A 24,341-nucleotide genomic window follows, 5' to 3' on the forward strand; every position below is an offset into this window, starting at 1 on the left:
GGCCACTCCTATATTCTAGGGAGCACATATTTATTTATAAAGACTAAGCTCATTATTCACGCAAAATAACATGGGTAAGATGTGATTGGATTCCTTTATTGACAGCAGCCTATGCCAGATGGCTGAAATGCCACTTTCATTTCAGGAAGAAAGGCAGCCTTCACAGAAAAAAAAGGAAGCCTGGAGTTGCAAGGTAGGCTCGCTCTTAATTATCAGGCCCAGGGAATGCATGGCCCCTACTGTCTTCATATATTTATGATTAGAAAGTGAAATTCAAACTAAGGAGTTCAAAGCCTACCATTAATAGCAAAGTACACATGGCAGCAGGTTAGAGGGTCTACAAAGGGGAGCTGGACCCAGATGATCAAAAAATATTTCAGCTTTAAGATGAGTTCTTAGTTCTGGGCTTAGAGTGAATCAATCCTCCAACTTGGCAAGCAATAATTAATTCCAGGAGTGTATCACTCATCTGTGTAGTGGCTGCTCCCTCGCTCGAATAGAGATCTTACAAAACTCTCCCTGGTGAAATCAGACACAGCCATATGTTCAAAGCTCAGAGTGGATCGGTCAGGAGACAGTTGTCTCTGAATTGAGATATAACTGCCCAACAAAATTTCCGTAGCCTCGGGTGGAGAGCCTCAGGGTTGTTTCCACCGTTACCCAGAAAGCAAAAAAAAAAAAAAAAAAAAAATCAAGAACCCACTCCTCTTCAAACATTTAAGTCTATTCCTTTTCTTTCTGGTCTGGTAATTGACTTGTTCTCAGAGATACTGGGATCTCTTTGTTGATAGCACCCACTGAGGCCAAGAGAAAGGATGAAATGATTGGGAAAAGGAAGTGCCCACACAGACAAGGTAAACAGGCATGAATTGGATTACTCCAACAGCCTCCACTGAGGTAGGATTCAAAACTAATCTGATTATATGAATATTATGAGCCACTAAGTATCTTTCTGCAGCAATCATCAAGCTTGCACATGTAAAAGAGGGCATTTTCTTTAGTGGTGGGCTAATCTGTCAAGAGTTCAGCTTCAAAGCAAAAGTTGAGGGTAGGGGAGGAGGAGGGAGGGGAGGAGGGGGGGAGGAGGGGGGCGGGGAGAGAGGGAGAGAATATGACTGAAGCCGATTTATAATGTAGCAATTGTTTCTCTTCTCTCTTCCCCTCCCCTCCCCTCCCCCCTCTCTTGGTCCTTTCCCTCCCCTCCCCTTCCCTTTTCTTTTCTCCTCTTTGTATGTAACCTCAGAGGATTCTTTTCATTCCTTAAATACATTGTAACCCTTTTTTAATATAACACTAATTTTGCTCTCTTTAAACTCCTTTTTTTGGACTTCACAACTTGTTCTCAGCTAAGAAAGCTATACGATCCTCTCTGAGCCACCGTGCTGCCCAAGGGGACTAATGGCACTCAAGCCCTAATTTTTAAGCCTCCCCCTGAGGCTTGGAGACCCAGGATTTTGTGTAAACATAACAGCGGTTGTGTTCATCTGTGTACTCTGTTTAGTTTACCAGCAGTTAGCTTAGTTTCTTTCTGATGCCAACCAAACCCATGGCAGACCTAAGTACCAGATTCTATAGAAAGATCACGTTGACACTGGATGATGACATTGTGAGTCAAAACCCCATGAAAATATTTGGGAAGCATCTTACAGAGGAACTATAATAGGGTGATTAGAAGCTCAGGCTATGGTTTACATCCTCCATATGCCACTTCCTAGATGAGGAAGGAGGTTATTTCACCACTTTAAGCTTTAATTTGCCAAAGCATTGGGAAGATGCTATCAACAGTACCTACTATTGTCCTAAGTTGGTCTAAGAAGTCAAGACACAACTCCTAACATGGTCTAGGTGGACTGGTCCTTAGCACTTCTCCAGAATTATTCTGGACCTTGCTTTTCCTGGTTCCAGACACCCAGCACTTCTCCCAGTTCCCCACCTGGCAACGCCCGCACTTGCCACACGGCCATATGCACCTTGCTTCTCTTGCCTGAGATACTCATTCCTAGTCATTAAGCCTTCATGGTTCTGCCCAATCGGCACCTTTTCAGGGAAACCTTCTGTAATTCCCAGAAGGTGACTACATCACCTCTTCCTTGATCCCTAGAATGGAAGCGCCAAGAAACAGGGGCTGTGCCTGCCTTGGGTCATCATTCCATCCTCAGCTAGGAGATGAGGGATTTACACACAGTAAGAACTCCACAAGTATCAGTTGCTATCATGATGCTATGTGTTAGGTCTTCAGAGCAGAGGTTAGGAAAAACTAACGCCTGTCCTGTGGGACCGCTAGGCACTGGGAAGGTAGAAAGTGGCATCGTTTTGGTGGTTTTGAAATGTCCCATAATTCATATGATTGAGACTGGGCGTAATCTCAGTCGAATTGTGATTTTAATGAGCAACGCTCTGTGTTTGCTGCAAAACTCAGCAAACTCCAGCTGTACATGTGTGCTGTGCTGTAATCAGTGCCACACATCCTGGCTTCACTGGCCATTGTCTTGAAAGCCGTCCCTCAATGTGCACCATCCTAGTATTCACGGGCAATAGCCCAGGTATTAGTATTCAAGCTTGATCATCTCTCTGCAAATCCAGTGGCTAAATACATATTTTAATTGAGCCCAGGAGTGTTGACGTGCAGACACAGTGTAGGAAAAAAATCACTAGAAAAATGGCAAGTGGAAACAGCCTTTTACCTTTGAACGGAATATACTTACAAAATATCAATAACAATTTTCTATTGGGGAAAAGCCTGTGGCAAGAATAACCTGCTTAGGTTTTTAAGCTGCAGCTCAACCAAAAATTAGTGTTTCTTCTTCTTTAGAAAACAGAATTGCCCATAGTAAGCCAGGTAAGGTAGCTTTAACTGCATGAAATACAATATAATTAGTTTTCTGTAATGTTAAGTTATTGAAATTATCATGAGCCAACGAATAGTCTCCAATGTCCAGAATGATGTGAAGAGGGGACATTGTGATTAAAATGGGCAACAAATCTAATAAGAAACAGAGTAACCAGAGTGGGTGAGGACGTGCCTTTGCAATAACATCAAACTAGTTATGGACCAAGATTTCTAATCTCTGTTGTACAGGATAAAATCCTGCTAAATCTTTATCATGGACACCAAGCACACCATAAACTCTAAAGCATTCCTCACATTAATTTCACTGTCATACATACATAGTCACACAATAATGACCTCAGTGTATCTATTTCTCTCTCTTTTTAATTTTTTTATGGATGTATAGTTGATTTACAATGTTGTGTTAATTTCTGCTGTACAGTGAAGTGATTCAGCTATACATAGATATACATGCTTTTTTTATATTCTTTTCCATTATTGTTTATCACTGGATATTGAATATAGTTCCCTGTGCTACAGAGTAGGACCTTGTTGTTTACCCATCCTATGTATAATAGCTTACATCTGCTCATCCCAAACTCCTGGACCATCCCTCCCCCAATCCCTCCCCCTTGGCAACCACCAGTCTATTTCTCTATCTTTTTATATTATGTCTCTACATATATTTATTTTCGTAATGTCTTTCTCATGGGCATACAGTTTGCAATTCACTGATGATAATAACAGCTAATATTTATTGAGCATTTATTCTAAGGCACTGTTCCAAAGGCTTTACATTTAGTATCTCAATCATCACAAGGACCTCTGGAGATAGGTATGGCTACTGCCCCATTTTATAGAAGATAACACTGAGGTTCAGGGAGCTTAAGTACATCACCTAAGGTTACACAGCCAGTCAGTGGCTGGGATATGACTCAGGCAGTGGAACTGCTGAGCTCCAGACCCAGCCAATACTCTCTACCATTTTATAACCTCATGGTTCAGACCATTCCAGAAACATTTCAAACAAAAAAAACAAGACTCCTGGGGTCTTCAGAGGCTCCATGAGAAGCCCAAATGTGGCCCTTTCATGGATCATTAAATCTTATATGGAGTGTTTGCTCAAACAAACATCTTAATAATCTAATAATTTTTAAATTCCAAGTCACTTATGTGGGATGCCACTAAAATGGCATAGATTTTCAATCAAAAAAAAAAATAAACCACATTCATAATCTTTCTAGTGGGCTTTCCAATTGTTTGTTTCTGCACCATGTAATTATCACATAAAGAAATATCTACTTATGTGGAAGCAAGAAAGAGAAAACAAAACAAATGGAAAACACAAACACAGCCATGTTTGTTGTTTCACATTGAGGGTTATTTAGCTTGGATAATAAATCATTACAATGACTGTCAACACTACACAGGGGAAAAGGAGTAGTTAGTTGCATATGCTAATGGAAGACGTGCATTACTAATAAGGAAGGGAGTGAACAACTCCAGCCACATGCTAGTTATCCCTGCAAATCACAAGACAAGCCATGTTCACACAGAGCATATGACTGCTGTGTGACAGTGCATGCAAATATTCACATGTCAACAGCAATAGCTCCCATACTCCATCCAAGACTACTGAAAGGTTTAAAAATAAAGCTTTCCTTGTCATACACCAAGATGTCAAGCTTAAACACATCTGCCAGTCAAAGGGATTCTGCCAGTCTTCACCCGCCCCCCCCTCCCCCATAAGTGTGGTCTAAAAGCTTCAAGTGTATCAGAGGTCAAACTATAAAGAACTGTGATGTTATCCATCAGTAAGTCCTGTAGCTTTTTCCCTTTAATATATGTCTCAGATCCACTGATCCTCTGCATCTCTATTGCCACTGGAACACCATTGTCTTAATGCTGGACTGGAGCAATTATCTGTCTTCCCTACTGTTCCTCTTGCCTTTCTAGCTAGCATAAAATAGAGTGGGATTTTTCAAAGCATTTTAAAATGATGGTAAAATATATAACACATAAAATTTACCATCTTAATCCTTTTTAAGTGTACAATTAAGTGGCCTTAAGTACATTCCCAGTGTTGTACAACCATTGCCACCATCCATCTCCAGAACTTTGACACCTTTTCAATGGAAATTCCATACCCATTAAACAGTAACTCCTCATTCCCTTCCCGCCCGCCCCCTCTTCTCCCAGCCCCTGGCAATCACCATTGTACTTTCTGTCTCTATGAATTTGACTACTTTAGGTACCTCATATAAGTAGGAATATATGACACTTATTTTCTGTATCTGGCTTATTTCTCTTAGTATAATGTCTTCAAGGTTCATATATTGAGGCATGTGTCAGAATTTTCTTTTTTAAGCCTGAATACTCTTCCACTATATGTATATATCCCATTTTACTTATCCTTTCATCTGTCAATGGACAATCGGTTTATCTCCACCTTTTGGTAATTGTGAATAATGCTGCTGCAAACATGGGTGTACAAATACCTGTTTGAGTTCTTGCTTTTAATTCTTTTAGGAATATACTCAGAAGTGGAATCCCTGGATCCTATGGTTATTCTATGTTTAATATTTTGAGGAATTGTCACACTGTTTTGTACAAGTACTATACAATTTTATATTCCCATTAAGCTACGCATAAGGGTTCCAATTTCTCCTCAGCCTTGCCTTTTTAAAAAATAATAATAACCATCCTAATAGGTGTGAAAAGATAGATTTAAAAGATATAAACTGAACTAAGAAACACTCTTTCATGGCTTCTAACTGCACTTAGGATAAAATGGTAAACTCCTTCCATGGCTACAAAGGCCCTGTATGATCTATTCTCTGCAGAAGCCTCTTTAATTCCATCTCATCCCACGCTGCCTTCCTGTTTTGCACTAGACATGCTCATCTCCATTTAATTCTTCAAACATCCCAGGCTCTTCCCCAGGTTAGGATCTTTGCACATACTATTCTTTTGTGTTGAAAGCTCTTTCCCCCTCCATCTTCAAGGCTGGCTTGGCCTCATCCTTTCTGTCGCAGCTTAAATATTGTCCTGTCCCCAACAGATATAGTGGTTTCCCTCCCCATAATTCCCTCTCTTCTCATCCTCTTTTCCCATGGTGCACTGATGTCAGTGCGCAATTATAATTTTTTTTTTTTTTCTTTTTGCGGTATGCGGGCCTCTCACTGTTGTGGCCTCTCCCGTTGCGGAGCACAGGCTCCGGATGCGCAGGCCCAGCGGCCATGGCTAACGGGCCCAGCCGCTCCGCGGCATATGGGATCCTCCCAGACCGGGGCACGAACCCGTATCCCCTGCATCGGCAGGCGGACTCTTAACCACTGCGCCACCAGGGAGGCCCGCAATTATAATTTTTTGCTTGTGTGTTTACTTTATTGTTTCTCTCCATATCTAAGTAGGAATCCTATGGGGGAAGAGCCCAGATCTTGCTGTTCACTCTTTCATCTCCAGAGTCAAACAGAGTGTCTGGCACATAGTAGGTACTCAAAAAATATCAGTTAAGTTTATGAGTGAACTACAGGAAAAGGCAAACCTACAGACACAACTTGGTAGCAGGCACCAGTGATAACCTCACTTAGTTCTGGGAAAAGGATGGAAGGAACCTATCCCACTCAGATATTCATCAGCCCTGGCAACAGGCACTATGGATCTTCAGCCTGAAAAAAACCACACGTCTCAATAACAATGGGATCAATTTTGACATTAACACGAATATTACCAAAGCCCAAGAGATATATTTAAATTCACCGAGCTCCGCGGCAGATAATATAAAAGCTCTAACTTGTTCTCTAGAAACAAGAAACTTTCATTTATGGTTTCCCAGCTCTTGCGATTCCTGCCCATTAGGTCCCAATATTGCATTTTACACAGGATGCAAGATCATACGAGAGACTGATGTAATACTTAGGCACAAAACCAACTGGCAGATTTAACGCTGAAATCCCCTCTATTCAGAAGGAACAAATCAAGCCCAGGGTGCCGTTTTTTGACAGCTTCCTGCATGTTCCTCATTACGGAGAGATGAAAGAAGACAACTCCGAGTTCTGGGGCACAACCCCCCTGCATTTGCATACTGTCATTTGTAAACGGAAAGAAACACAGCCCCGCATTTGCCCAGAGGTGACTGTTTACTCAGAAAGGTGACTTCTGACACTGACAATACTGTCAGGTTTCCATCTGCATATTTTAAGGTAATGCATCCTGCCTTTAAGTGCTTTCAGTTCAGCTTCTTGGTTTCCCTCTTTCAACGAGCACAGTGACACGCAGACCTCGAGGTCTCAATTTGAATAACTTTCTGGGAGGAGAGAAAAATGCAGTAAGGCTTCCTTCTAGCCCAAGGACAGGCACTGGGGTTGCTAAAAAAGTGAGCGCGATAACTGTAGTCTTTTATCTTCTTTACCCCAGCAACTCCGCTAGCTCAGGGCTAAAAGGCTCACCCCGGGCTGTGGATGAAGCCTTCTCTAAAATGTGGTTTATCCCTGGAGATCTCTCTGGAACAAGTGCTCAGGTAGCTGAGCAGTTCATCAGCATAGCAATTTGCCCAGTCAGCTCCATCCATCAAAGCAGGGAAGTGTGGCTGGTGGAGGGGAGACTCGTGGGAGAGCTCCCCATGGGCAGGTAGAGAAGGCACATTCAACCAGAGATCATAAATATGCATCCTGGCCCTGATCTTCTCTGCATGAGGGTGACAGACTGGAGGAGAGGCAATCCTCATGGCCCGCAGTCTCCCAGTGCCCCTGTTCTGCTTAGGAATGTGCTCTATTTATTTCTAAAAAGGTAGGTTTATTTGCCACACGTGACTCAATGGACTGTCTGAAACACAGAGGCAAGCGGGAGTGCTCTTTCTGGCTTCCAGATCACAAAGCTTTACAAATCACATCCCACAGAGGTCTACTTCTTGGGAAGCTGCTCTTTGCCAGGTGGGATCTGACAAAGGGCGAGACAGTATCTCACTCCTTGGAGAGCTGACAATCGAGACAATTTAACTTAAATTGCTAAATTAATTTAAATAGGATGTAAGCAGCACTGTGATGGAAAAAACAGATGGTGCCATGAGAGCAGGCAAGAGGAACCTTACTTAACTGTGGGTGGCATGGGGAGGGGTGGTCACTGAAAATTTCCTGGGAGAAGTAAAATCTGGAAGGAGACATAAAAAAGCAAATAGCAGCTTGGAGCGTCAAATCGGAGTTCCAAGAAGTGGAAGGAAGACTCAGCAGTCTCTCAAATTTACCCTCAACTATGAATTTTTTTCTTTTTGCCACAGCAGGAATGTGAAATTGAGAACTTCCCAGCATCTCTCTCTTGGCCAGACCCTATCTAAAGATGCCTATTTTAAGAAGCCAAAGTAAAGAGACACAACGTAAACCATCAGCAGGAATAGCTTGGAAATTCAGACTTTCATTGGTTAAGTCACCTTTCTCCCCTAGAAAGCCCGGATTAACAATGTATTGCTTGTCAGTTGTTCACTGGCTTCTTTGCCTTGCAAGCATGAAAGGGCTAAAGTAAAAAAGAAAAAAAAAAAAAAAAAAGTAAGAAAAGGAAAAAAAGTGCTCTCTGTAAATGAATGCTTGTCAAGCTCAACACGTTGGAGAGCTAGGGAAGGCTTCATTAAAGTAAACAATTTAAAGTGAGGGGAAGTTCAGCCTACATGGGAGAATCATTCCAGGTATTAAAACAAATTCATGAAAAGTTAGAAGTACCCACTGCCAGTTACCACTTGTTCAAGGCAAGGCTGGTAATGAAGTTAGCAAACTGCCTCCAAATTTGGTGTTAGCATGACTTTGTTTATTGAAAGATGCTGAACAATTGAAGATGAGGTGCTTGTGTCTGTGTGAGGCACCTTCTCCCCCCCCACCCCCACCCTCGCCTTTTCTCCTATTCCCCTTCCCACCAGAAACCTAACAACAATAACACAATCCTCCTTCAGCCGGCAGTGCCTTAGTATCTCAGCTGGTTTCTGTGCTTGGGGACACTTGACATTTGCTGATCACTTGGGAGCTCGAGGCTGCCATTTCAAACACTCAGCATAAAGAACCTAATGGAAAGAACACAATGACATTGACTTGGGAGCCGGGAAAAGCTGTTGGTAAAAGCTGTGCTTTCTATGGCCTGTGTAGGTGAGAGAGAAAATGAACACAGCAGACAGGATGGAACACAAACCAATCTACCTCAAGAAGCACTTTTCAAAAAGATCTTTGAAAGCATTCACTTGCTTAGACCATATTTTTCTCTAAGCAGTAAGCCTTGCACGGGCTGCCTTCAACGAGAGAGTCGGAATAAACTCTTGCGACTTCGAGTGCCAATATTTAATAGCGTGTGCGTTAGGGCCACAGAACTGGTTTCTGGAATTGCTCTGCAGGGAGGAGGCAGGCCAGAGAGAAAGCGTGAACGTGGACTTTACAAACTGGAAAATCAGTGATAATGGAAAAGGAATCAAGGAAGGAAGGGGAAAAAAAACAAAAACAAAAACAAAACTCTGACAGTTCAATTGGATTTTGGTCAAGTATTTCCTGCATGGCAGTCTTTCTTTACACCAGAAGACAGCAGCTTTTGGAGGGCAAGATACAGGGGCCTTACAGCAATTCCTGTGGTAACAACTGTAGGAGGAACTCTGATTGCTTTGCAACCTCTATGTAAACTCAATGAAGCACCTTGAGTTGGATGTTTTTAAAACTGGGTCAGAGAAAGGGAAACGGCACCCTGAATGCTGATGCTACTTTATAATAGATTGAAAATGCTGTGGCGGTAAATCTGTCAAAGCCTTTGCCTAAGCACAGAAGCGAACCAGCACAGCAAAAGCCTTTCTGATAAACAGAGATCAATACTAGGAGAGTATCTAAAATCGGCTTTTCATCCCTAACCTTACCATTGCCCATTGACAACCAGAACTCTGCATATTGGGAAATCCCAGAGGGTCTCACACAAGGCAAAAGAAACACACGAAGATAAGGGGATGGAAGCAGCTCTGAGAAAATGATTGGCTCTTGCAAACATTATGCATTCTTGTTGATATTTAGTGGAATTTCTTCTACCTGATAAAGAAGCTCGAATGTGTTATGCAGATGACAAACAGATCATAGACGTGCTTAGGTTCTCCCACACCTAAAAGTAGAAATAAGGGTGTTTGGGGACGTGGCAGGAGGAGATTTTTTTCCTACTAAAAAGCTGCTCAGATTCTTAGTTCATTTGTAGGCTACCTTAGATCTGCGTATGCATGCACGCACACTGTGTGTGTTCGTGTGTGTGAGAGAGAGATGGAAAATTAGTCACTTTGATTCCCTTCCAAAAAGCCATCTGAGAATCAAGAACTACGTGTTCCTCAGGCTAGCCCCAAGTCAGGCGGTACTTCCGCATCTGCTTAATTCTTTCCAGCCACACAGCTGATTCCTGCGGCCCTCAGCTCATTGGTGCAAGCATACTGATGATTCAAAGTTGATGAAACTTTTCTAATCAGTGATGTTGTTAGATGTGGTCCTTCTGGTACTCTGTCTCTGGCCCAGCGGATATACGATCATCGTTGGATGCCTCTGTGGTGGGAGGGGGAATGTCAAGGGCCCGAGCTCAGAACAACTGTTGGGAAACTCAGGAAGCTAAGTGGAGATGCCAGTTTCCGCAGAGGGCTCTGGGATAGATTCTGATGCCTCACGCCAGGCCATTGGGCCTTAATCAGAGGTTGGCAGGGCATTTTGTGGGGTCGTGTAGTACTTGGGGATATTAACCTTGTGCTTTCAATTTGTTAATAATCGAAAGCTGAAACATGTATCAGTTATGAAGACAAATTTCTCTTTTGCCTTGATACTAACATTTTCATAGAATCTGATTTTTGAGTGATTTTTCCTAACAGCAGTTCACAGTCTTCAAGGCGGAGAAAAACATAGCATTGGGCCTTTTTCTAGAGTTAAGGAATCTCCTGGAGTGGCCTCTTTGGGACGCTTGGTTAGTCATTCATTCTGCAAAACACTGGCAGAGAACCTACCATGTACCAGGCACCATTCTGGGCCCATGGGATATATTTTTGAACAAAATAGACCAAGTTTCCTGCCCTGGTGGTGCTTATATATCAGTGGGTAGAGGCAAAAAAACCATAACGTAATAAATAACTACATAGCATGTCAGAAACTCAGAAGTACCATGAACACACACAAAAAAAGAAAGAAAAAAAATACAACGAGGTAAAGGGGATTGAGAGTGAGAGGGCTGGGTAGGAGAGAAAGTGATTTACTTTTAAATAGCATATTCGGGACAGGACTCACTGACAAAGTTCCTTAAAAAAAAAAAAGACTGAAAAGAGATACAGCAGCAAATTGAGAAAGGAGGATGCGTTCACTCACTATCTTAGTCACAGACAGTCCTGGATGTGGTGCCACAGAGGCGCTCAGTGGGTGCCTTGCTGGGCGGGAGTGTGGACACACTGGGTGCACAGAGCAACAAGAGGCCAGCTATGGGGGGAAGCACACTCACTAGGGACTGACGTTTATTTACAAGTCACTCCATCAAGGGCGCTTAGGGCAGCCTCAATGCAATCTGACTGTCGGCTCCAGGGTTATTGACCTTCTGGACCAGAAATCAAAATCCTAGTCAAAGGAGAAAAGGGAAAAGGGGGACAAGTGGGAGTAGCCCCGGCTGCCTGAGTAGGATGTTAGGACCCCCTCACAGAGACAGTGCAGCATGGACTTCCTCCTAGGTTCCTACAGTCTCCAAAAGGGTATTCAACTCTCTGCTTGTCTGATATAAAGTAATAACAGAGGGTTGTCACTGGGCAATAGAAGATGGGATGACTTTATTTCCTTTTCTTCCAGAGGTATGTCCCAGGCTCCTATTTAATGATAGGAGAGAAGACACGGTACGTAAGTAAGGGAAGCCAGGACTTACCACATCTCTGGGGAGACCAGGAGAAAATGCACCACACGGAGTTTTAATCAGGGAGGAGCCCGCCTCACATTCTACTTGATTAGGTAGTTTAGGATGGCCCAGTCCCTCTCTCCAAATACCCACAACTCTTCTCTCTGGATGGCCACACTCAAATATAACCCATTTCCCATTTCTGAATATTCATCAACAATTCCAAAGGAAGCCTAAGTCTCTGAAAAACAAAATCTACTTTTTTGGAAAAAGAACCCAATGCTTTATTTCACACCCTGACACTAAAGAAATCCTGTCTCCAGGTGGGGACTCGTCGGCATCTTTGCAAACTAGCCCTTGTATCTTTATGGTTACAGGAAACTCCAGGCTCATGACTGTCTCTCTCAAGCAATAGGTTCCATGATCTCCCCCGGATCCGCCAGCTGGGAAGTGACGCCCACCCTGCCGGAAGGGAGCTGATTCCCATCCCCGCCAGGCAGAGCACAGCTTCCGGGCAAATCTAGGCTTGTCTGTCAGGGCGCTGTCTGCATTCCTGTTCCGTCTGTCCTCGAAGCCCCATGACTCACATTCCCCGCTCATCAGCACCTCCCCCATCACTTCCCCATCACTCTTCCGCGTTCCTCGGAACTAACGACTTCATCTTCATGAAATTTTATGACACTGTGCAAGGCTCGGGAAAACCTGCACATTTTCCACTTACAGAATTAGAGTCCTAATAAATGTTTCCATGTACAGAAATTGAGCCCTGACAGAGAGCAAATGCTAGTAAAACCTAACATTTACAGAACACTTACCATGTGCTGGGCACTTATGAACACTCCATATTGAACACTTATGTGTACTAAGTCCTCTGAATGCACTGGTATCACTTAATCTTCACCATAGCCTTTTAGTTATGAACGAGGACACTGAGACACAGAGAGGTCAAGCAACTTGCTAGTTAAGAAAAACCTAGTAAGTGGCAGAACTGAGATTTGAACCCAAGACTTTGGACACATGTGTTGAACCACTGAATGCTAATACTCTTCATAGTGACTAGCAATATGTATTTATAAGAGATTATGTATTTATGCAAAGTATTAAGCTATCCATAATAAACGAAGTATGGTGTAAGGACTAACAGGGTAGGGGTCAGAAGAGGGAGAACCAGCTGGGCTGTAGTTTTAGCTCCAGCTGTTACTATGTCAGTCAAGGTCACAGCCTGAAAGCAGATGACACACATACTGGGTAAAGTGAGGAAAGCTTATTCAGTGGACTATTTTAAAAGTTGTGGTCAGGGATCAGGGAAAACAGAAGGGTTGGTGCAGTGCTCTCGGGCAAGCCAAAGAGGGAAGTTGCCGGCATTGTCAAGGGTCAAGGAGAGGGAGTGACGAGGGGAACCAGAAAGAGAAAACTATATGGAGAGGGCCACCTGAGAGGGTTGGCATCTCGGGGACAGGGAAATAGCCAGCTCGAGGCCCTATGACAAAAGGAAGCTGGTGATAAGTACCCTGCCCGCCTTCCCTCCACCCTCTGATCTCTTCCCACTGAGTAAACAGTTGGCAGCCAGAGGACAAGGGCGACCACAATGCAGCCTACGTGGTCAGCTTTCAGGACAGAGAGCAAGGTCTTGAAAGACGGAGGGGCACGTGAAGGACACATGCAAGATATGGAACACAGTCATTCTCATGATAAACTGGGACAAATCTCAACCTCCCTGGGACTTGATTTCTTCATCATTATAATGAGACAGTCGGACCACATGCAATTTACGCTGCCTTCCAGCTCTGACATCTTAAGATTTGATGAATCCACCCTCCACCTGTGTCTCAAGAGATTTTTCAGAATAACTTCAAAAAGAAAGTTGAAAAGACAGCCCTCACCAGGCCAACTCTGGCGATATTCTGTGTCACTTCTGCATGTGCGCGTGGATGAAAGCACGAAGGCAGACGGGGGCTGAGGTGGGAGGGCATCTGTCTGTTCTAGAAAGTAACCGGGGCACTATTCACTGATGTAAGAAGGCGGCTTGAGAATATGAAATTGTCCTGACATAGGAAATAATGTCACGCAAAATCCCTCGCCCTCTTTCTGCCAAAGCAAGTACTGCCAAGCATACTTGGTAAACCTGAAAAGAGATGCCTCCCTTTTCATGGGAGCCTGTATCATGACAGTTCAAGTCCCATCCCTGTGTTCTGACAAAGAGCCAGTGGACACCTGCTGTCGGGGCCTGAATGCGGATGTTGGGAAGCAGCGTCTTGGTTGGGGGAAGGGAGGGGAGGGAGGAGGGGATTGTATCCACCTGAATCCAATGAGGCGCATCCAGGTAGCCATTAGAAAGTGTTCCTAGGGACCTCCCTGGCGATCCAGTGGTTAGGATGCTGCACTTCCACTGCAGGAGGCACGGGTTCGATCCCTGGTTGGGGAACTAAGATCCCACATGCTGTACAGTGCAGCCAAAAAAAAAAAAAAGAAAAAAGAGAGTGTCTCTAGATACTTCAGGCGCGGGTCTCAGCTCTCAAGGTCTCTGGCTGGCCAGTTTTCGACAGAGCGCTAAGCTCCACGAGGGCGTCTGCCCTCCCTGGCTGCTGGGGGCACACTCAACTGTTCTCAAACGTGGAGGGATCTGATGTGTGATGATGTGAAGGATGCTGGCGTTTCCCCCGGCTCTCCCTGATCCCTTCTACTCAAACAACTGTCAACGAAATCACACTATTATAGAATTGGCCTTCTGTTTTCTCTAGAGTCATGAGAGTGAATATTAACCCTCCATCAGATTTAGTAATGATTTGCTTTTTAAATGACAGGAAATTCACAGCATCTCAGGGGCCCCTAAACCCAGGGAGCAGAGTGCGTGCACACGCGGCACACGTGTGTATGCATGTGTGCAGCGGGAAAGGAAGGCATGGCACACTCAAATTGAACTTGTTCTACTCCACACTGTCCTTACTGTGGCCTGAAGAGCAAGAAGTGGGCCACACAAGGAAAATGGCAAATATATGTTAGGCAGTATGGAAGTAGGAACCTGTATTTGTGTGGTTGTGTCTCTACCACCTACAGGTCATTTGCATAAGAAAACAAAAGCCTGAGACAGGAGTGAAGCACCAACACATCCACTTCTCAGTTGTATGACCTTGGATGAGTCCTTTGCCATTAGTTTCCTCCTTCACAAAATGGAGCTAATAAAAATCGTAATACCTACCACACGGGGTTGATGTAATGATCAAATGAGATCAATTCGATAAAATGAGTAAAAGAACTCTGTAAAACATACATTGCCCTGAAATGCAAAGGATTATTATTCCTCTATTTAAATTGCTGTGACAGCAGTGTGCCCTTTGAAGGCACATAAGATGTGTCAACAGACCCAGCCCCTGCAGCAGGATACACCAGGAGTTTCTTAAAAGTCTGTTCAGCATACTAAATACCAGATACAGATCGCAAGAATCATCCATGTTTTGAAGAAAAGTTCAGTGAATAGAATGAATCATTTCCCCTCTCTTTCTTTTTGCCTGTTTTTAAAAATGCTTCAACCTCACACCAGTCACAATGGCCATCACCAAAAAATCTACAAACAATAAATGCTGGAGAGGGTGTGGAGAAAAGGGAACCCTGTTGCACTGTTGGTGGTAATGTGAATTGATACAGCCACTATGGAGAACAGTATGGAGGTTCCTCAAAAAACTAAAAACAGAACTACCATACAACCCAGCAATCCCACTACTGGGCATACACCCTGAGAAAACCATAATTCAAAAAGAGACAGGTACCACAATGTTCACTGTAGCACTATTGACAATAGCCAGGACATGGAAGCAACCTAAGTGTCCATCGACAGATGAATGGATAAAGAAGATGTGGCACAGATATACAATGGAATATTACTCAGCCATAAAAAGAAACGAAACTGAGTTATTTGTAGTGAGGTGGATGGACCTAGAGTCTGTCATACGGAGTGAAGTAAGTCAGAAAGAGAAAAACAGATATCGTATGCTAACACATATATACGGAATCTAAAAAAAAAAAAAGGTTCTGAAGAACCTAGGGGCAGCACGGGAATAAAGACGCAGACATAGAGAACGGACCTGAGGACACGGGGAGGGGGAAGCTGGGATGAAGTGAGAGAGTGGCATGGACATATATACACTACCAAATGTAAAATAGATAGCTAGTGGGAAGCAGCCGCATAGCATAGGGAGATCAGCTCCGTGCTTTGTGTCCACCTAGAGGGGTGGGATAGGGAGGGTGGGAGGGAGACGCAAGAGGGAGGGGATATGGGGATGTATGTATACGTATAGCTGATTCACTTTGTTATACAGCAGCAACTCACACAACAGTGTAAAGCAACTGTACCCCAATAAAGATGTTAAAAAAATAAAATGCCTCAACACAGAGCTACAGCCAAGGGTAAAGCCAATCAGTGCACAGAAAGCTACCACAAATAGGTCTCTGGAGGGTGAAAAAATGTGACAGATGTAGACAGAGTCACTTGAAAGAATATTTCGGCAATAGACATAAGATGCTTGACCTAACAGAAGTTTACAGTTAATCAATCCCATTTTATATCTATGTTCACAGAATATTTTTCTGATGCCATACCTGGCAGCCATCATGAAGGTAGTAGAAAAAATTGCAGATCCACAGCTTGATAGGAATTGGAAATTCTATTTGGTGACAAGAATCCACGGCTACTCTTAGAGAGCTGCAGGCAAAAGCAGTTTCACTGCCAAGTCCCCCATCCTTCCCTCAATACCCACTGAAGGCTTAAAGGAAATGCTCCAACTACTCTGTCAATTAGGAAAGGTCCTTGCAAAGCCCCATCTGCATGCACCTCCGTTATCCTTACCCAGAGACTCCATCACAACCTTCCCATGGAGAGGACTCACAGGCAGAGGTGAAGCACTGACGCGTCTCCATGAGAGGCAGTCTGGCTTGCATTCAATTGTGCCAGCCACGCTGACGATCAGGAGAGGCTGGGTCACCGTTGGCATAAGCTGGGATGGGCTGCTCTTCCTTATGTGGTCCCCTCTACAGAAAATCACCAGCAGTCCCAGCCTGACACAGCTGAGGCCTTCTCCAGCTGCGAAGGAAAAACATCAGAGGCAATATCTGCTCTCCCCCTCCTCCCTTTTTTTCTCCCTTCCCTGTAGACAGACACAGCATGAGGCTCCTGAGGAATTAGTGTGGGAGGACGCCTCCCCCGCTGGCAGCCAAATGCCAACCGCAAGTCCTGCCCATGTCTGACATTTCTGCATTTCTCTGGGTTAACATTGTTTGACACAGACTTTTAAAAATATCTCTTAAAAAGGTTTGTGCATGTGTGTGTGTATGTGTACAATTTCTGTTGTTTCGAGGCATCATCATTGGGTGTATTTATTATTACTTCAAACAACTATTCTCTTAGTTGCTGACATATCTCTGCTTTGGCATTTCTACTTAGGTAGAAGTAATTGGTTTCAGAAGGCTGGAAACCCTTATTTGAAACCATGTGCACATTCTTGTTGATGGATGCCATAAAATGTTCCAATATCATCTTCCCTCAAGTAGAACAAGCGTTCAAATGCAGAAAGACAGAATGTGATTGACAGCATGGCATACTTACATTTTAACTACCTGTTGTCAAATTATTTTAAAGCACCTGTGTATGAAGTGGGATCAGTTCTCCTTCTTGGTCAGTTACCTTTAGATAAATCTTACCGAGTCTGAAAGGGATTCTCTCTCTTTCCCAACTATAAAGTACTTGCCATTTCTTATGCTTCCTAACTGTCAAAGGGCTGATGAAGGCAAGGTATCTCTCAAACATTCATATAAGGTGCAGTCCCTGGGGGAGAAGAGGACAAACAGCTATCCATCATGTCTGGAAGAAAGGTCTAGCTGTAGCCTGTACACCCAGATAGCAGGGCTTTTTTTCTTGCAATGTTTCTGGATATGTTTTCGATTATTATTATTTTTTTTTTGCAGTATGCGGGCCTCTCACTGTTGTGGCCTCTCCCGTTGTGGGGCACAGGCTCCCGGACGCGCAGGCTCAGCGGCCATGGCTCACGGGCCCAGCCGCTCCGCGGCATGTGGGATCTTCCCGGACTGGGGCACGAACCCGTGTCCCCTGCATCGGCAGGCGGACTCTCAACCACTGCGCCACCAGGGAAGCCCTCGATGTTTTTTTTTTTTAAAGGAACGTCATGGTATGGCTGAAGTGGATGACATGGATGTGGCAAGACAAAGACAATTCTACCAAGAAACAACGAAGCCCAACTCCAGATGGTGTGGGGAAGGCAACTGAATGGCTATGCGTACCTACAGCAGAATGAGCAGCTGGGCATGGAGCCTCAACCTCAAGGGCTCTGGGTGTACGTGCAGGAAGGCACCTCTGAATGTATTGTGTACCACCCCAGAATGCACTGCTACTGGTGGACTCTTTAAACACCTCCTTGGAAACTCAGGGCAGAAATCCCATCCACAGATTCTCTAAGTGATGCCCATCTATAAGCAATATAGCAACTCAGTTAAGCCTAAGGACTCTACAATCAGACTGCACGGTTTCAAATCCCAGCTTTGTCACCTACTAATTAGGTGACAAATTAGGCAAGTGGCTTAGCCATACTGTGCCTCAGTTTCTCCATCCATACTATTGAAATGATAAAAGAAGCTAACTCAAAGCGGTGTTATGACGACTGAGTTAATATATGCAAAAACACTTAAATCACTGCCTCTCCTGATCACTATTGTTAATATCCAGTCTCCTGCGTATTACTCCCCTACACAAGGGAAACTAGGTCACCTTCCATTCTTGGTTAGCTAGTGTTGTCAGAAATTTCTTCTCCACACTGAGCGCAAATTAAGCTGGCTAAAATTTCAATCGATTTACCCCAGGCCTAATAGGAAAGGCAGAGCCAGGATAAGTCTCATTTCTCTTCCCTTGACAGTTCTACACAATATTTGAGACAGCTGTAATGTATCCCTAAGTCCTCAAGACCAAGCCTTTCCAATTTTTAACAACGTTTCCTTATATAGCCAATTTCCCAGATTTTTCTTCATCTTTATCATGTTTCTTTGATTCAGATTTGTCAGCATCTTTAAATTGCATCATATCAAATAGAACAGAATTTTCTGGGTGTGGTCTAAGAATGCAAACTCTGGGAGACTACTATTTTTCTTAGCCCAGATATGATGTTTCTTCAATCTTCAAAACCACCAGACACAGTCAAACGTCATATTCAAAGAGCCACCTCTTGCCCCAAATGCATTTTTCAGATACTTAGAGGACTAAAGGAATTCTCTTTCTCTCTTTCTTCTCTGACATCAGTATGAAGGATACATAGAGCCAAGCACTCTCTTGTGCACAGGCCCATGTAACTAAACATGTGCAATTATCCGGAGCCTAAAGAACCTTCTGGAAAATTAGTTCACAGCTCTCCTGGATGGAAATAGATATCTGGAACTAAGATGGCAAAACACCTGGGTGATCAATCAGCATAACCATCTTATTTTTTGAAAGAAACTCAGAGAGCTTAAATGACTTACCCAAACTCACATATGGATGGAGCTGAGAGTTAAGCCAATATGAAATCATGAGCAAGAACTTTCCCAATGCCTCTCTACATGACCAACTGAAAGTTTTCCTTCTCATAAGCTCAGTATAATCCAGCCTATTTCTTTTCAAAGGAGATTCACCAGTGGAACCGGGCAGCTTTTCCATCACAGCAAATCAGCACACCTGACTGGCCATCCTCATTGAAAGAGAGTTGGATGTAGGTGTGGGAAGTGATGACTGGTAAGTAGAGTGGAGTCTCAGAAGGGTATTTCAAAAAGGGGCCCCAAGAGCTATAGGAGAATGGTATATAGGTCTTTCTACCTGCAATCTCTTTCAAATTTCTCAAGATAAAATCATCGTATACCTTTCATTTGCATTTGCTTGTGCGCCCATATTGTTGACTCAGCAGTAGTATGTCCTCTACAAAGAGATTTGTCTCTCAATTTTTCCTGACTGTACTGACAGACAGATGACCTGGACAAGGAATGGGAAATTCACTTACTTCTTTCTAAAAGGAAATTAACCAAAACATGCTTTCTACTGTCTGACAAATATAATGTGAAACTGAATATAAAATATGTGTTTGTGTTGTAGCTTTAAAAGCAACCGAAACAGTGGGAATGCTACTTTTAAAGCAGTTTCTTATCCTGGAAGCAGTTGTAACTAAAATCAAAACAACAACAACAAAAGCAAAAAACAAAACAAACCTCAGGTCACAGGATTGGCTGTTTAACACGTCAGAAGATATTTCCCTGACTTTCTCTGCTAAAATGGCTTTTCCCTTTTCTCATTTTACTTTGCTTAATTCCTGTGGCACATTACATATTTCATGGTAATAGTCTGTGTATGTATTTCCGATCCGTTACTAGATTGTAAACTTCCGAGGCAAAAGGACAAATTATCATGCTGTTCTCTGCCATCACTGCACCTTACACAGTATGACAACCTCGTGTTGGTTCTCTCAATATCACTCTTGCTCCTCTCTCTAATTCTTTATCCACATGGCAGGCAAGATGACCTTTTAAAGACAAATCTGATCAGGACAGCCCCTTCGTCAAAATCCTTCGCTGGCTTCCCAGTTTTCCAAAGATGGAGTCCATATCCCTTTAAGATGGACCAGATGGACCAGGAACCTGTGTTGGATCTGGACCTTGCCCACTTCTTTTTTTTTTTTTTTTTTTTTTTTGCGGTACGCAGGCCTCTCACTGCTGTGACCACTCCCGTTGCGGAGCACAGGCTCCAGACGCGCAGGCTCAGCGGCCATGGCTCACGGGCCCAGCTGCTCCGCGGCATGTGGGATCCTCGTGGACCGGGGCACGAACCCGTGTCCCCTGCATCGGCAGGCAGACTCTCAACCACTGCGCCACCAGGGAAGCCCTTGCCCACTTCTTACCACCTGTTTCACTCCTCTCTCCTGCTTCCTCTCTCTGCCCCAGGAACCTTATCCTTTCATTCTTGGAACTCACTATCTTCCTCCCAGTCTGCACATATTCCTCCTCTCCCTCCCTCCCCAACCCGTTCTTCTGGTTACCTACTATTAATCAGTTCAGTTCTTTAGGGCAGCCTTTCCTGATATCATATTCAAGTCAGGTCCCCCTGATGTTACATACAGTTGTCCTATCCTATACATTTTCTCTAAGATCTTCCTAAAGCATAATTTCTGAAATACTGGTGGAATATGATATAGTCACATCAGAAAATGTTTAAGTCCTAAGTTCTCAGAGACCTTCTACAGAGTCATGCCACGGAAGGAGGAATTCTATCTCCCTCCTGGAAATAAAATATCAGTCCAGACATATTTCTGGAGGGGGTGGCAGTTAGAATCTACCATAATGCCGAATCAGCCACCCACATCATTTTTACGTAAAAAAAAGCCCCAGGCTGGTTAATGAGTTTAGTATTCAAAAGACTCCCAGAGGTCTAGGGAAAGGATCAAAATGTACGTATATTACTTTAACATAGTGTGGTTTCAAAGTCCCAGTTGTCCATTCTTGATTAACTGCCTCTTTGGTATATCAATCATCTCAGCAGAAAATGTTAGGTCACCACAAACATAGCACACCTGGGCTCATCCCCTTTATAATCAGACTCCCACTTCAGAGAATGCTGGAGTCAAAAGAAGAGGACCATTGCTGGATGACGAGGGCAAAGCTATCATCAAGAATTACTCAGTACATTAGAAGTCAAGGAGAAAGATGCTGCTCTGATAATCGGACCCCTTAACCCGCGGGTGTCACTGGAACCCTTGAAGCTCTAAGCACATTTACAGGAACACCAGCTGGAACATATGAGAGCATAGGGCTAAGCCATCCTGCTGGAGCAGCGGAAGAGAGATGGAGAATTTACATTCATTGAGCACCTATTCTGTGCCAGTTCTCTGTCAGGGGCTTTACAGCCAGTTTATCATTTAAATCAACTTGTCGCTAGGCTCAGTCTTTCCTTCCTTAGAGTTCTCCAGGGAGGCTGATAACTTTCCCCCTGAATAATGAACCAATCCTGCAAGGAACCCCCTTATGCCTTTTCACTTTAAAAAATCATCTCCATGACTTTTGACAAAGTCTTCTACACCTGATCAAAGCAAAAGAGAGATTATTAAGAGGATGATGATTTTATCAGAATGGGCAAAGTAGCTAGGGATCGAGCCACTTCCAGATCCCAATTTTGCCCCCAAATTGCCTCCTTCAAAAAAGGAGGTGTTGATCTTCTTATTAATCTAATATACATGGTCTAAGAGATTTGGGGTAAAAAGCAAAGATACCCACTCAAAAAAGAGATATCAAATGCTAACGCACGTCACTGGCTGATCTCACTGTACTGCTCCCTCCTCTCATGCTGACCAGGAAGATGTGGGTCACAGGACTCAGCATTGAATTCGCAGACCTACTCAGTCTTTATAAATCTCACTTTCTTTCCCTTGAACTTTTATTTCCTTCTGTTCATCTAATTATGGATATCTGAACATTCTTTTTGCCCTAACCTACTCAAGTGTAAGTCTTTTAAAGACAGGAATCGTATCTTATTTATGTCAGTTCTTAATATAAATACCTTGTATACTTCTTGTCCTAAATAACAAATTTTTTTTCACTTTTGCCTCAGTTTCTCTGCTGTTACAGTAAAAGTAATACTCAATTTCAATAGACATGTAATGAAATCAATATCATTATGTTTGATTCCTTTAAAAAATGGAGATATACATACAAAAATGTGAATTGTTCTTATCTTAATGAAAAACAAGCAGTTTCTTACAGATTGAAATGTCTTTATACATCAACACCTTAAAGAAGGGTCAATGAAACATAATGGAATTACAAAAACTTCTCAAACATATCATAACATAATTTAATCTAACTATTAAATTGGGATGGGGAGAATTCTACATACTCTTACCAGAAAGAAGAATTATAGAAAAAAAAATACTGACCAATGGGAAAAATTTCTGTTAATGACCACAGGCAATTGGAAGACATACAGACAACTAATATCACAGTAGGAAGTAGTATAGGGTAGTACATTTTCAAAAAGGAGTTCTCTGGGATGTGGAGGTTATAAAAGCTAAAACTATGTTTTTATCCTAGAAATGTTTAAGGAAAAATGATCACATTACTAAAGGGTTCTGGCAACTGGAAAGTAACAAGGATTAGCCAGAGAAGCTTTATAAGAAACTGTGAAAAAGACTGAGAATGTACAGAGAAGAAGATCTGAAATAAAATGCAGTGTGTCACTTAAGATGATAAAAAAACAAAGAACAGGAACCTACACTTATCATTAAAAGAAACTTCAGAACTAGGACCACCTGTTGTTTTTCTAATTCATGAAATAGTTGAAAATAAAAGTCATAGGATACTGTTGACGTTGAAGGCCAAATCCACAGCAAGTAACCAAGAATCAAATTCAGTTTTTAATCCCTTCAAATGAAAGAGATGGTATTTTTCACCCCCAAAGGGAAGACAGCCTCATGATCAAATGACTCAGAAAAGGCCCAACTGATGTTACTGACATTTGGCAAAAGTATTCACATTTCAGCTGAGTTATAAGGTTGAGGTTTTACAGCCCAGAGGCATATCTTTAAGAAAGTTATAGGGGAACATAAATAGATTTTTAGAATAGAAATGGCTCTTTCAGCATAGGTTAACGGAAGATATTCTATCACTAACTTGGGCAGGGAAAATGGAGAACTGATATAACAGGTTACCGAGGCTTGATAGTGAAATTGCCAATCTTTATGGAAGTTTTGCAGAATATTTAAAAAAGACACAGAAGGAAGGGCTTTACGTCTTTAAATGTGACTATTTCTCTCCATTTATCCTGTCAGGCCCATATTCTAAGCCACCGGGATATGTCACTTGCTCCCTGCTAATTCTTCCTCCATACATTGCCTTGAGAGGCGGTGTTTTGATTTTTGGTTTTGCTTGGTTGTTTTTGTTTGGTTTTAAGGCAAAGCTGAGCATAAGCCCACTGCCTTCTGCCCCTGACAGACAGGTCCTCTTGTCATACTCTATTTCTTCATGGCTCTTCCTATGATTTCAATGATTTATCTATTTATTTACTATCCATTGTTTTTGTCAGCTCAGGCTGCTATAACAAATACGAGACTGGGTAGCTTAAACCACAGACTTTTACTTCTTACAATTCTGGAGACTGGAAGTATGAGACAGGGTGCCAGCAGGGTTGGGCACCTGCTTTGTGAAGGATTGCCTTCCCATTGTGGCCTCAGCTGGTGAAGAATGAGTGCTGAGTTCTGGTCTCTTCATCCCCTTCTAAGGGCACTAACCCCATCATGGGGGCCCAACCCTCAGGACCTCATCTAAACCTAACTACCTCCCAAAGGCCTCACCTCCAATTGCCATCACATTGGGGATTAGGTATTCAACACATGGACATTTTTGGGGGGAGAGGGAGGGCACAAATGTTCAATCTATAACCTTCATCTTCCCTTGTAACATTATAAGCTCTAGGAGGTCAGGGAACTCTATTTTGCTCCCTGCTAAAGCCTACATGACTTGCACTGTACCTGGAACACTGCAGGTGTTTCATAAAGATTTATGGGATGTATGGAAGAAACAAATATTTATAATCCTCTCCCCCCTCCACTTTGTGTGTGTGTGTGCAGGCATGCATGTGCACACA

At 43.1% G+C, this 24,341-nt stretch overlaps 1 protein-coding gene across 7 annotated transcripts in view; it reads right to left on the reverse strand.

Moving 5' to 3' along the window:
- The window catches only part of TENM2 (teneurin transmembrane protein 2), a 1,009,203-nt gene that overhangs the window by 521,955 nt on the left and 462,907 nt on the right, over positions 1–24,341 (reverse strand). For 3 of the 7 annotated variants that reach the window (XM_060094965.1, XM_060094963.1, XM_060094961.1), the window contains exon 1: positions 16,530–16,863. The exons of 2 other annotated variants lie outside the window; for them this stretch is intronic. In XM_060094965.1, coding sequence (XP_059950948.1) covers positions 16,530–16,674 — 145 coding nt within the window. In that variant the 5' untranslated portion in view covers positions 16,675–16,863. Of the gene's footprint in view, positions 1–16,282; positions 16,460–16,529; positions 16,864–24,341 lie in introns of those variants that run through there. 2 more of the 7 variants (XM_060094962.1, XM_060094964.1) reach the window with 2 other exon arrangements.

Source organism: Mesoplodon densirostris, chromosome 3, assembly GCF_025265405.1.
Source record: "Mesoplodon densirostris isolate mMesDen1 chromosome 3, mMesDen1 primary haplotype, whole genome shotgun sequence".
NCBI classification, from domain to species: Eukaryota; Metazoa; Chordata; class Mammalia; order Artiodactyla; family Ziphiidae; genus Mesoplodon; species Mesoplodon densirostris.